The sequence below is a fragment of the Misgurnus anguillicaudatus genome, chromosome 7, assembly GCF_027580225.2.
Source record: "Misgurnus anguillicaudatus chromosome 7, ASM2758022v2, whole genome shotgun sequence".
Lineage (NCBI taxonomy): Eukaryota > Metazoa > Chordata > Actinopteri > Cypriniformes > Cobitidae > Misgurnus > Misgurnus anguillicaudatus.
This window is the reverse complement of record NC_073343.2, coordinates 41464924-41479352: the sequence shown is the minus strand read 5'-3', so window position 1 is coordinate 41479352 and position 14429 is coordinate 41464924. Positions and strand designations below refer to the sequence as shown.

General features: G+C 38.7%; 2 protein-coding genes across 12 annotated transcripts in view; one reads left to right on the top strand and one right to left on the bottom strand.

Moving 5' to 3' along the window:
- The window catches only part of LOC141365215 (uncharacterized), an 83117-nt gene extending 73439 nt beyond the window's left edge, over window positions 1-9678 (bottom strand). The window contains 2 exon segments of the mRNA XM_073869184.1: window positions 5907-6160; window positions 9642-9678. Coding sequence (XP_073725285.1) covers window positions 5907-6160; window positions 9642-9678 — 291 coding nt within the window.
- Window positions 9679-10041: 363 nt separating this feature from the next.
- Window positions 10042-14429, top strand: part of kif28 (kinesin family member 28) — a 44627-nt gene continuing 40239 nt past the window's right edge. Inside the window, exons 1-5 of one of the 11 annotated variants that reach the window (XM_073870000.1) lie at window positions 10683-11164; window positions 13049-13171; window positions 13335-13423; window positions 13525-13689; window positions 13800-13904. The gene's annotated coding sequence lies outside the window, so the exon portion shown is untranslated. Of the gene's footprint in view, window positions 10184-10297; window positions 10492-10682; window positions 11175-12444; window positions 12506-13048; window positions 13424-13524; window positions 13690-13799; window positions 13905-14429 lie in introns of those variants that run through there. The other 10 variants (XM_073870002.1, XM_073869999.1, XM_073870004.1 and 7 more) reach the window with 10 other exon arrangements.

Here is a 14429-nt window from a genome sequence, read left to right as displayed (position 1 = left end):
CACCTTATCATCCACAGTAGTCTCTATGCAAGAACCGGTGTGGAATAGTTAAGCACTGGTTCTTGGTTATAGGCACTAATGGTGCTCTTCCATTGCATAGTACCCCACGGTTTGGTTTGGGTCAGCTTACTTTTGGGAGCTTTTCCACTGGGTGCAGTAGGTAGTACCAGATACTTTCTTTAGTACCACCTCAGTCAGGGTTCCAAGCAACCCAAGCTGATACCAATACGTGACGCGAAAACACTGTAAATCACTTATTGGTCCGAGAGAATTGTCACTACCAGTGTCATTTCTATAATGTAAAAGATTAGCTTTACCCTCATGCAAGCTTGCTCCGTCTCGAGTAAACCTGTTATCTGTGCTCTGCTATAAGTTCCCAAACTCCCTTTTAGCGATGAAAACATCCACAGGTTGTGAATCAGGAACACCATAACAGTTTTTTTCCAGAATTTTTGTTTGTGGCGGCACATTCGCGACGCGCACTTCCGCATATATGGTTAAATGCAACTTAAATGAGGCTCAGCAAAGGGCGTCATGTGAAGCAGAGGTAGTGATAAACACAATGTGCAAACTATTTTTATTTTGTAGCGGACTGAAAAATAAATTAATCTATGGGACTGTACAACGACGCTCTCACATGATGTCCGGCATAAAAAAAAAATAAGTTTGGTTCTGGTTGGTTGTCAGTTTAGGTCATGGGTCTGTAGGGAATTTATTTGATTTTTTATTTTTTTTACAGTGGCAGCAAGGGATAGGTAGGAAATTGTTAAATATTTAAATTGAATAGCGGATATATTTGAGGTGACTTTGGCCATATTGCGTGTTTGTCTCACGCAGCGCAGAGCCACGTATCTCCACGGATTATCTCTTTTTAATTTTGTGTGTGTGTGTGTGTGTGTGTGTGTGTGTGTGTGTGTGTGTGTGTGTGTGTGTGTGCGTGTGTGTGAGTGTGTGTGTGTGTGAGTGAGAGAGAGAGAGAGAGAGAGAGAGAAAGAGATAGAGAGAGAGAGAGAGAGAGAGACAGAGAGAGAGCAGGAACATTAAATGCAGCTGAACTTAAAAAATTAAATAAATGACGAAACGCAATATGTGGAGGCCGGTGTTGAATCTGTCTAACTAGAATTAGTCTAACTTATGTGTGGGAAACACTGTATGATATGAAAAATATCTTACGTGAGCCTGTGGCTAAAGTATAAAAGTGGAACTCTTCAACAAATGTCATAATCAGGGCTTGACATTAACTTTTTTGCTCACCAGCCAAAGTGGCTAGTTGTTTTTCAAAGGTACTAGCCAAAGTTAAATTTTATATGATTAAATTTGACTTTGGCATCCTAAAATGACTTTAATTCGAGCAAATTTACTTGCTAAATTAGATGCAGACTGAATTTCAAATGCACTACCCGAATTAAGACAACATTTATTAGCTGGTATATAGCTGGTATATCAGTATAGATCATATAAGGTGCATGAAAAACATGCTAGTAAGTAAGGCATAAATAGATTTACTTTGAATGAATATATTAAAAGTAGAACAGGGGTGTAGAAGAAACACTAATTCTAAACTGAAAAGATAAACCCAAAACCCATCGATAACCACTTTAAATATTTATTAACAACAGCAGTAAATACTGTCAAGATATGTACATTAATTTTACTGTCATGCAGATGTATTTTATAAGCTAAATGGTTTCTGATAAAAGTGATTTAAGACTTTTAATGACAAATGTCGGGAGGGCATTATTGTTACATTAAAATAATGCGCGAACCTCTCGATGGCGGGTTTCTTTTGATTTCGTGTGCATTCAGGTATGCGCTTCGCTCTTCGCTCTTGCCCTGAGAGTGTGCACGCAATTTATATCTCTTCAATCACTTCCATGCAATTGTTTTATCTTTCCCGAAGTGTGTATGCGCTCAGACTGCGTCCTCTTGTGCATTCGCAAATCCATCAGCTCTCGCGCGCTCTCTGGAAGGTGACGCTTTGGTCCGCAACGCCCCGCTGACCGCGTGCGCGTCTCTCAACAGATCTCTGTGCGTTGCTCTGGGTGCAGAATGCTCATGGGAGTTGTAGTTTCCCAGTGTCGCATTGCGTATTGTTTATCATTTCGCATAACTTTAAAGAAAACTACAACCCGCCTTACGGCCGAAATCTTACCCGCGTTTGGCGGGTGTTAATGTCAAGCCCTGGTCATAATACCATAAATTCAAATATTATAATTCACTTAATGCCAGCACAAATGAGCCTTGGTTTGTGCTCTCTGGAAGAGAAAAGCCCACTTGCATATCGTTGTTCAGCTGGTCTTTTTTTGTCTGTAATTTACAACTTTCGGCGGGGCAAAAGATCACGTTGCTGTGCACGAAACAGCATGCACACCAAAAATTACCACTTTACCAGTGCCTTTGTAAGTGGCGACAACGATCTGTGAACTATTGTGTTAACGACCGTGTAGCTGCTTTGTTTGTTGCTGGAGGACGCGTGCTTTACAAAAACGGTGCAGTACTAAAAGATAAATTATAGTTCGCCTCAAAGTTTTTTTATTTGTGTATTTATTTAATGTGTATTATTTCTTCCCCAAGCTCATAAAATAAATTTGGGTCGCACATAAATTGGCAGGGTCGGTCGGAAACCGGAACCAAACAAATTTTTTTTTTACGCCTAGTCACAGCAGTAGGCAGCTTAAATATAACACCACGCTTATAATCCCTCCCACTCCGAATTGTTACTAAACTCGATGGAAAAGCTAACCAAGCCAAAGTGAGGTGAGCTGACCTGACCCAAACCAAACCAAACCGTGGGGTACTATGCAATGAAAAATAAAATAATAAAAGTTTGTGTTTGCTTAATATATGCGTGTATACTGTAATTATTATGTATACATAAATACACAAACATTTATGTATACATTTAAGAAACACTTGCAGGGAACTACACTGCGACCAAAATGCGCATATGCGACCTTTTGAACTGCCGTTGCGATCGTAATTTTTAATGGGTCGCAAATGTGCTACCTAATGTTTTAGACAATATGCTATGATTTACTATGAGCATTTATTAAAATAGAAATGTGGATTTTAAGAATGCGTTTTATAACGTGCTCTGAGCCTTCAACACGTTGGCTTCATTTTGCGTGAAAGCACGTCGTGTCTCTCCCTATGAGTGTGCGTTCGCGTGCTCTCTGTTTCTCAATGAATTTGATCCCATCAATCATAAGCCCCATTCACTTCCATTGTGGAGAAAAATAATACTATTGAAGTGAATGGGGCTCATGAACAGTTTGGTTGCAAACATTTCTCAAAATAAATATCTTCCTTCATGTTCATCAGAACAAGGACATTTATACAGGTCTGTAACAACATGAGAGTGAGAAAATGAGAGAATTCACTTTTGCTGTGTTATCAGGTATGGTAGCACACACTCGAAACGTGGCCTCTTTATTTAACTCATTCCAGTGTAGTGAGAACACACACACACACACACACACACACACACACACACACCCAGAGCAGTGGACAGTGCAGCTGCCTTGCTTTGTAACCGATATATTTGTAACCAATTGTAACATGCTGTGGCAATGCACATGGGTCTGTATATTTTAGGGATGCACCGAATCCAGATTTTTTAGGTTCGGCCGAATCCCGAAATCCACCGTTTAAGATTCGGCCGAATCCGAAACCGAATACCGAATCCTACTTGCATCCTTATTCCATTAACACAGTAAAACACATTAATGAATTATACAACGTCCACAGCAGTGTATTTTTCATTTTATTTAAATTTAACTGTACATTATGCCAGGATGACAAGTTGGAAAACTATTTTGACAATTACCATGGTAAGCCTATGCATAATGAAAGCGATGCGTTGCGACACGCTCGTTTTTCCAATAAGCAAGCATCTCCGCGCTGAAAACTATATTTAACTTTGAGTGAGAAGCTCCGCTCGTCAATGTCAGTTTTCACACGGCCGTCCAATTACAATGGAGGAGGGGCGGGACATTACCACAACAACCAACCGGCTCACAGCTGAAGCATCACAGCTACCAAGCGCTCGGCTGAAAAACAGCTGGCATTTGGCGTCCTCAAGGCGTTTTCAGCCGTGTTTAAAAGTTTTGGTGTGTTTAGCCCCTAAGGCTCACCGAAAGAAAAAGCTCATCTCCACGTCAGCACCCGATGTGTGTAATCAACGGCCGCGTGACGTCGACCAGCGTAGCGCAAGCCTAGGGTTCGGTTCGGTGGAAAAAAAATCTAGGATTCGGCCGAACCCGAACCCCGTCAAAAAGCCCAGTATTCGGGCGAATCCGAATCCTGGATTCGGCGCATCCCTAGTATATTTACATTTATATTTGTTTGCATTGTACTAATTTCCAATGACACTTTTATTGTAACAGTAACCTTTTTTCTGTTTCTTTAACTACATTTGTCTGTTTTGTACAGGGCATGGATGAAGTCAGCATCAGTCTGGTCATTTGAAGACACCAATGTTGGGATTTGTGCTCTCAAACAACATGCTTCTTGTGATGAAGAAGAAGATCTTTGTATAGTCCTGGAAGCCATGAAGGTGTTGCAACATCGTGCCATGTTGTTTGAGCTGATGTATGCCTTAAATCTGACCTATCCTGATCTCCGCTTTCCAAAATCCAAAAGATTTTAATGGAACTGCATTGAGCGTAACTTTAACAAACTGTTTCTTTCAGTGAAAGGATAAGAAAGACTGTGCTGCTCCTTTTCGACTTTGTTTATCTGTTTTAAGTGTTTTCTCTTATTAATACATTAACAGTTTGCTGCTCAGAGTCGATTTTTAAAATTGTTGTTTTATTTTTTTTTTTATGAATATTTTATTAAAAGTTTATACAAATGCTGTAGCTCTGACTTTCTGAAGGATTGATAGTTTCCAGTTTGTAAATCCATTTTAAAAATAATAGTACATACTGTTTTGCATGTCTCTTTGGAATGCAGTGTTTGTGCTTTAGCACTTCTAAATCTACTGTGATAGTAACTATTTTAAACATTTGGGTCAGTTTCACAGATGGGGCTTTTCCTAGTCCCAGACTTTTGCAATGCCATATATCAGTGCCATTGTTTTGTCTGAAGATGTACTCCAGTGTTGTTTTTGTAAGGTAGGGTTGTTTGTAAACATTTTTGTAAAAATATCCTAAAATAACTAGGGCCTAGTCATGGATTAATCTACAACCTGTTTGGGAAATTGCCCCTTTATGTATGTACTGCATGTGCTGATTGTTGTAATAGTTATTGACTGTTAATTAATTAATTAATGTGTAGTGATTTAAATGAATTGATGATCTGAAAGCAGTGGTTTGCCTCAATATCACTAAACATTTGTACAAAACTCTTTGGTTTTTATGCCAATGCAAATGTATTTTGTATTTAAAAAACAATAAATAACATTTGGATAATTATGGGTGATTATTCTGGTGCCAGAGACATAATGAAATTGCTTTAGAGTTACATAATCCCATAATATAAGCATTAAAAAAGCATGTTGGAATTACAGATGAAAATCTAGTCCCCTTACATAATAAAATTACTTAAACATTACAAAATAAATGTGTTATACTAAAGAGAAATATCACTTTGAGTCAACATATTTCTATTAGACTACTTAAAATAATTAAAATGTTTTGGTCTGACACATAAAAATTAATTGAGGAAAATTATTTTGGTTTTAAACAATCGGCTCATGTGGGGCCGATGTACACATTAAAATTAAGTAAATTGAAAGGATTTTTTTTTCAGTGTACAGTACACAAAAAAACACAAAAACAAACTTTTATTTTGTGTGCTATTAATTGCGCGACAGCCCTAGTCTCTGCATTTTAAAGATCAAGGCAAGAAGATACAGCAATCCATGAAACTCATCCATAAAACACAATAAAGCTGTTCACACTTACCTTGCCAGGTATGACCACAGCCTTGACAACACGGGAGATGCCAAGATCATAAAGGCACAACATACTGCCTTCACCTTCCTCCAGACCCACGAGAAGCCCTGTTCGCATTAGCCAACAGAAATCCCGCACGGCCAACACCGTGGGCGGATCCTCGGACACCCCGCTGAAGCGGTAAGCAGAGAAACGCTCGCCAGTAACTGCATGGACCACCTCCAACTGGGGCCCGCAAGCAAGCCAGGCCAGTCCACTCTTTCCTGATGGCAACAATTGAGAGAAACTTAAAGACGTTTGACATTATTGAAACAAACACCATTTGTCATTACATTAATTCAAACAACTAGGCATGGGCCGGCATGAGATTTTTGCGGTATGATAACCTTAAGCAAAAATACCACGGCTTCAAGGTATTGCCATTGCAAAACTAAAATGTGTTATTTTCAGACGTCTACAAACAAAAAAGTTTACTGGACGGAATATATTTTTTATAATTTTATTAAACATATATTAAATGTAAATTACATGACTAACTACATGTGTAAACCCAGCTCATACATTGCAATTATGACTAAATAGCTTATTAAATTAAAAAAGCCCATTTCCAATAGTAATGAATGATTTTATTTCTGATCAAACAAATAATGATTTGAGTGAAATCTGAATGCCATTGGAAAAAAGCATTCACACTGGTCATCCGACGCAATACATGCAGCCTATAGGACTCAACCATGTGCCCGCGCAACCGTACGTCCCGCCCATGTGCGAGACTCACGTGGACAAACAGCGACCTGGAAAAGCAGGCACTTACACAATCTCAATGTTTTAAAGACGTTTAAGGAAAAACAGAGTGCTGTTGTCAAATTAAAGTGTTTATTTGCACAAATGTCCGCTAAACAATAAACGGATTGTAAAAACAACGCCAGATTGACTGTCACACATGTGAGGCTCGTGTTAATTTCTTTGATATGTTAAACTAGACAAAACATTTAAGTGACACGTTGTACACATGTTCCCTTAGTTTATCCCCTATCATGTATTGTGTATAAAAGTGCACGTGCTCCTACAAATTCAGACTTGAGGTAAATTTCATTACACGCATTGCCTCATGGGCGGCCTGGCATAACTTACAGGGAAAACATTTGTTAATTGACAGTTTTGCATTTGATACATTTACAGTTATGCATATCCATCAAGTGTAATATGTCATTTTAAATTACTGGTAAACAGTGCGTTTAAAAACATTCAGATTGCAGCTGACAAACTGCTCCTAAGCTATAACGTTACATCTACACATTCACAGGCCACAAAAGCTAAAAAAAGTCCTATACAGTGTTGTTGTCACTAGAAAAGTTAACATAAAGCACACGTTAACCGAGTGTTCAGCCTTTCTAAAAGGTTTCTGTTTCTATCAGCAACGCTAACGCTGACAAATGTTACCGTTTGTCAACAAACATACCCATACAAACACAAACGACTTATAACAATACACACGACAGATTAATTTACAACATCAACGTGTTCTGTCACAAAATGTGTTGTTAAACGTCAAATAACTAACTTACAATGTTTTGAGTGAGTTTTGCCCACGCATGTTGTTACCATGAGTCCCTCAGATTAGACTAGCCGCGCAGTCTAACGGTCACCGCATGAGACTGAAATGGCTTTAAACACCAGCAAGGCCTCTCGGATGACTGACAAAAAGTCCCGAGGTATAAAACAACTACATGTGACTAGACTAGTGTCCGACCTAGGACGGTCTTATATGACCTGTATAATTGAAAACCTCAACAGGCAACATCCTTTACCTGGGAGATTGTTTTATGCACAAAATCACTTAAATTTGATATTTTTGGTCTTAAAACTAGACTTATTTTCTTGGGTAATTTTCATCAAGAAAAAGCATCTTAATTTAAGAATTTTTAGATATTTTTACTGAAAACAAGACAAAAATACTAAAAAAAATTTTCTTGAAAATAATTTTTTGCAGTGTAGTGTGGGCCGGTTTGGGCCAAAATGCCAGGGCCGAATTTTTGTCCCAGTCCAGCCCTGATAAGGAGACATCTAAAATTTTCTGGGAGGGGGGGCCTGAGGACTGGAGTTGAAAACCACTGATATAAACAAGTATAAGAATAATTCAGATGTATGTAGGCCTAATATGGTTATCAGCTGTGCATCTTGACATCAGAGGTGGGCTTTACTTTGTTAAATTTACTTGAGTAAATATTTTTGGTAACTTGTACTTTTAGAGTATATTTAAAGATGGATATTTTTACTAAAGTACATTTCTAGTAAAAAAAATGTATTTTTACTCTGCTACTGTCAAATGGTAATGATTAATAATAATCAATATAGCCACCTGAGTCCCAGCAATTCATTTTTGTCCTCTGTAGTGAACATGAGTTTCAGACCTCTAAGTCAAGCACAATTTGTTCAAACTATTTCAATCATACTGTTCGGTCAAGAGCAATGTTCCCAGTTGGGCTGGTTATACTCGCGCTTTGGTCCGCAACGCAAGCCTCCGCGGATCGCGCGCGCGTCATCACCAAACGGACGAGGCGTTTATAGTTAACGCGCTCGCCGTTGCACTATTTTTTTAACCACCAGGCGGCGACGCGAGCAATAAAGTCAAAAACAAACACAAAGAAGAGGATAGAAGAATTCGTCCGCTGGAACAACCCTAGTGCTTTTAACATTAGAGTTTGATATATATAAATATGAGAACATGAATAAAACAACAATCTTTTAAATATGTCTTTATTAAACATTATCATTTCATTAACGTTTTTACTTAACAAACAGTACAGACATCTTAAGGTTTATATTTTATTCCTCATCCAGTGGTTCATTCATTACAAATATAAGCCAAACATTCTGAATCATGTAAAATTATTAGTTTTGTAAACTGCAAAGTTTCCATACTTTACTTCCAGAGTGTCAGATAAATATATACATTGTTTGGCTCGGATTGATCAAAGAGATACGTCACAGGCTTGCCTGCTCGGACAGAATCGGCTCGAGTTCGGTCATTTTCGGACCATTACAAAAAATGCCGTGCACACCTCCACGCGAAATGGGGTCTCGCGCACCCAACGTGCACATCCGCCCACTCCGCGTTGACGTCATTTTTGCCGCGCGCACCAATGCGCTCTTGCGCAGGGGGGCAGGGTTTCATATTTTCTTGAAGCCGCCCTAGGCACCGCCATTAGCTAGCGGACCCCCACCTGCTCTTAGCATTCCATTGACTCCCATTCATTTTGGCGTCACTTTGACAGTGAATAACTTTACATCTGAGGCGTTTAAAGACTCAATTTGTGCATCAATTATTTCTAAAGAAACACGAAAATGTATAAAAGGCTCCATTACCTTGTATCTTACGTTATGGCCCAGTAAAAGCAGTTTTAGTAAAACTATGCTAACGATTGCGTCATAACCACGCGACTCTCTGTCGCACAGTTGAGAAATTACCGTACCCTGATAGCACACATACATCTCGAAGACGTCTATTTGATGTCTGCGTATACATCTGCAAGACGTATTATTTAGATTGTTTGCTCATCTGCAATACGTCTCTGAGACGTTTCCTAAAAGATGTCATATAGACATATTGAAGACGTCTGCAAGACGTTTTTGATTTAGAATGTATGTAAAGCAGCTCTTTCTAAGACCTTTATAAGATGTTTTTACACACCAGATGTATTCCAGATCTTCAGATCTTTACCAGACATCTTGCAGACGTACCTGTGCTATCTGGGTACGGACAGGAGGAGAAGCGCATGTAGAATATGGCGTACTGGCGTTAAACTTTAAAATAAATAAATACTATGCAAAATGACAAAGTAATTAATCAGAATACTAAATATACTTAATACAAAATGTACTCCTGTTCACGCTCGTCATTTCTGCAAGATTCGGTGGGTGATTCAGATTTCTCTTGGCACAGCTATTAGAAGACTTACAATTGTCAGACAGGTTGCTCACGTGACCAAGCTCAGTTTGAGTCTGCGCAGTACGCTCGACCCCCCGGAAGTGTGAGCTTCTAATTGGCTTCACTTGTCTCCGTTGAATCCAACGGGGTCGCTGTGTCCATTTCTTTTACTGTCTATGCTCTTGCGGACGCGGCGACCATAAACTAGGTTCATAGACAGTAAAAGAAATGGAGCGACCCCGTTGGATTCAACGGAGACAAGTGAAGCCAATTAGAAGCTCACACTTCCGGGGGGTCAAGCCTACTGCGCAGACTCAAACTGAGCTTGGTGACGTGAGCAACCTGTCTGACAATTGTAAGTCTTCTAATAGCTGTGTCGAGAGAAATCTGAATCACCCACCGAATCTTGCAGAAACGGCGGGCGTGAACAGGAGTACATTTTGTATTAAGTACATTTAGTATTCTGATTAATTACTTTGTCATTTTGCATAGTATTTATTTATTTTAAAGTTTAACGCCAGTACGCCATATTCTACATGCGCTTCTCCTCCTGTCCATACGGTAATTTCTCTACTGTGCGACAGAGAGTCGCGTGGTTATGACGCAATCGTTAGCATAGTTTTACTAAAACTGCTTCTACTGGGCCATAACGTAAGATACAAGGTAATGGAGCATTTTATACATTTTCGTGTTTCTTTAGAAATAATTGATGCACAAATTGAGTCTTTAAACGCCTCAGATGTAAAGTTATTCACTGTCAAAGTGACGCCAAAATGAATGGGAGTCAATGGAATGCTAAGAGCAGGTGGGGGTTCGCTAGCTAATGGCGGTGCCCGGGGCTGCTTCAATAAAATATGAAACCCTGCCCCCCTGACTAGGTTTCATCAGACCGCGCACATTTTTCAGACAGCACATAAACATGATGCATTTGCTGTTGTAAAAGAATTAAGAGAGAGAGAAGGCGAGTGTTCTAGAAGGAAAAGAAACTTTCAACCAATCGCTGATCTTGCTACGGTGACAGACACTTTTATGAGCCAATGGTAGCAGCGCATTCAGTTCACACAGGTGTCAGCACGAGCACAGAGTGAGAGCGAGTCAGATGAGCAGCTGCACGGGGCGATATCAAGAAACTAAAATAATTATTAAGAGGAAAAAGTGATTCAAAACAGTGATTTAAAACAAATTATTGGATTCCTGAAGTGATGCGATAACTTGGAAAAGCTGTCGCTAGAGTGAGGAGAGAGCAAAATAGAGAATTAGAACGGAGGCAGATGCAGAATCACAGAGCATCAAAACACTGCGAATGAACTTCTTCTTTTAAATAAGAAGTTAAAATGTATGCTTTGGTGAAGTATATTCTAAATATTAACTTGACATTATGGCATAAGTGTTGCAAATTTGGCAGCAAAGTTTTATTAGTTTGTTTACATTGGCCGTTGGTATATAACGAACGAGCTGAAGCTATTTACATTTGAAAGTTACAGTCAAGTAACGTAAATGTGATTAAAAAAATAACATTTTAAGTGTCAATATGTTCAATAAGTGTTGAAACCCCGAGTTAGGTTGATATTTGAAATGTTTACATGATGCTTATTGATAAATCTGTTGAATTGAATATTAATTACTGTTCTGCCTTGTGTTTTTACAAGGCTGGGTTTTTTGTGAGAATTGCGAACATCTGTGAAGTTCTCCTGGGGCCCGTTTCAGAAAGGTGGTTAAGTGCAAACTCTGAGTTTGTTAACCCTGAAATAAGGGAAACTCAGAGTTTTCCGTTTCAAAAAGGGGGGTAGGTTAAACCTGAGATGGCGGGGTAAGTCAAGCCTGTTTCAGAAGGAGAGGTAACTTATACTCAGAGTCTGTTTCCGGAGTAACTTACTCTCTGAACCTAACCTGGTCGGGAGCAGGTTTTATCCTGTAAAGTAAACTCTGAGTTTCTTGTGGTCTCCTCCCCTATTTTAAAGGAGTAGCGGTGTTTAATCTTGTTAGTTGCTGTAGTACATTCAATCATTGCGCACATTTTTATTATGTACACTGTAAAATATTTTTAGCTGTCTTTAAGTTATAATTAAATTGCCAGTGCAAACCATTTTAACTTACGACTTTATATATTTATATATTACACTAAACTTTCAACTAAAAAATTAAAACAGTAAATTGAAATGACTTGTAAAGCTAATATGATTTTAGTGACTAAAATGTCATGTACTTTTATAGAGAATCCTGTAGATGATGATGTTGCATTCATTTGTAGAAAGTTAAATTTATGTCCCGAGAGGATTTTGAGACCCCGAGTGTTTTTTTGTCATATCCACTTACATTTATGTGAGCGAAATTATTACTTTTTGCAGTCATTTTAGATATATAAATATCCTTATATGACTAATATCAGTCTTTGTGGTGCTCTTACATCTATACAGTTGTGTTGACATTTCTTACGCGTCTACTCGTCATTACCGCTGGTCTAGTGGGTAGTGCTATGTGCAGTAATTAGGGCAGACGTACTGTCGGCGATTGGAGTTTGAATCCCGGCTCGCGAACTTTTGTTTTATTCATGACCAACATTTGTAAAGTTCGTAGCCTTATATGACAAAGTATTATGCTTAATTTCATTTTTAGCTGAGCTGCTGTCATCTTTTTGTCCATGGGATTGCATCTGCATGAAAATGAATATAATAAGGTACAGTCCTCAGTTTATTTACTTCTGATATTTTAATTGTGATAAAAAATTAAATGTACACATTTACTAGAGTAGCAATTTCCAACAACAACTTTTTTCTTTAAAATATATGCTCGTAGGTGCTGTACACTTGCAGTAACACTTTCAGTTTTAGTAGTAAAAAGGATTAAGACCTCTTTGTCACGTGCTGTTGCCATGGTGAATCGTGATATCTGAGATCCATTGATGATGGCTTTGCATTGTGGCTGTGCACGCGCTTAACTCAGAGTCAACCTACTCAGAGTCAATTGAACAAACTCAGATCAGCTGTTCTGAACCAAAAACTCTGAGTTTCCTATCTCAGAGTGAGTCAACTCAGAGTTCAAGTTTTAACTCAGAGTTGGTTGAACCTCCTTATTGAAACGGCCCCTGTTGTTGGGAGACAACTCCCACCTTAGACATGTTGACCAATCACCCACTGTATGTATATTAGGTAACACCCCTGGGCTTACAAGAACCAATAAGTATATCATATCACAATGCTTTGTTTTCTGGATATTTAAGGAAAATGTCAAAAGATTCAGGGGGACTTTCGATATCAAGAAATGCACCCCCATGATGCTGTCCTGGCACAGCATCATGTATTTTATTTTGAAGAATCTGTAAATAGATCTTCATTCTGACCAGGTATGCAATGGTTTATCTTTTTATTCTTTCGTATTTTAATTTGATTGTAAATTGGCTTCTGAATTATGTTTTACCTACCTGGTTAAAAAATTGTTACATTTGTATTCATTCTAAACAAATAAATGTATTTATAAAAGCTCTTATGAAAAATCATCATCATTAGCTGTCCGAGGCAGATGAAGGTCTGATGGTCCGTCCAACATTCAAAACCTCACAGTGAATCTGCAGTCTTGAGTGCTGTACCAAAACAATGTACACATATGCAATTTTCAATTTAAATGAAGAAAAAACACTTAAATACTAAATGTATATAAAAAGCTACACTCCTAATTCAATTATCTTTGATATTGCAGCTGTAGACAAGACAATCTTCACTGTCTTCACTGGTCCAGTCTCTTGTTACCCCAAATGCAGATGGAGATTATAGAAGAGGATAATGTGTCTTTTCTCCAACATCTATTGAAGATCTAGACAGGCTTGATCGAAAGTTAACAGCCATAGGGTTTATATAAAGAATGGTATAAGCATTTATCTTTCAAACCCATTACCAATTATTGTAAACATAAACAATATTATAGTGCTTCATTTGTGTTGAAACATTACTTTAAATGTACTGGATCTTTTTAAGGTGAGCAGCTACACATAAAAGAAGAACATGGAGAATCTGCTCAGAGGTGTTCACCTGCAACGCAGCTGCTGTAGAACTATTGATGCAGGAGGAAACACAAGCGAGGTGTGTATGTTCAATGTGTGTATGTTATAGGTCAGTGGCGGCCGGTGACTTCTTTTTTCGAGGGCACTCGATGCGAAGATCGTCAGAACACGCATGTAGCTCGTCATGTGTGTGGTTTGTAATTTCAAAATATTTGTTCTGCGCGTTGAGTGATCCTATGTGCATCACATGTTTTGTCAAAATAAGTGCCTGCTGCAGACGCGTCTAAAGGGTTTATGATAAAAGAGACGCTCACGTTTGCCAGATACTCGCATAATCTCATGCGTAATCAGTGTTTACTGTTAAGGGAGTGTCTTGCGTGTATTTTGTGAACGTGAGCGTCTCTTTTATCATAAACGGTTTTGACTCGTGTGCAGCAGGCACTTATTTTGACAAAACACGTGATGCACATGGTTCACATGATGCAACAAACACAGATTTTGAAAACACGAGCAACACACGACACTCCGAACGCATATTTTGAATTTGCGCCCCTCGGAAGAGCAGTCACGAGCCGCCACTGTTAGGTATATTCAAATGTTGTGC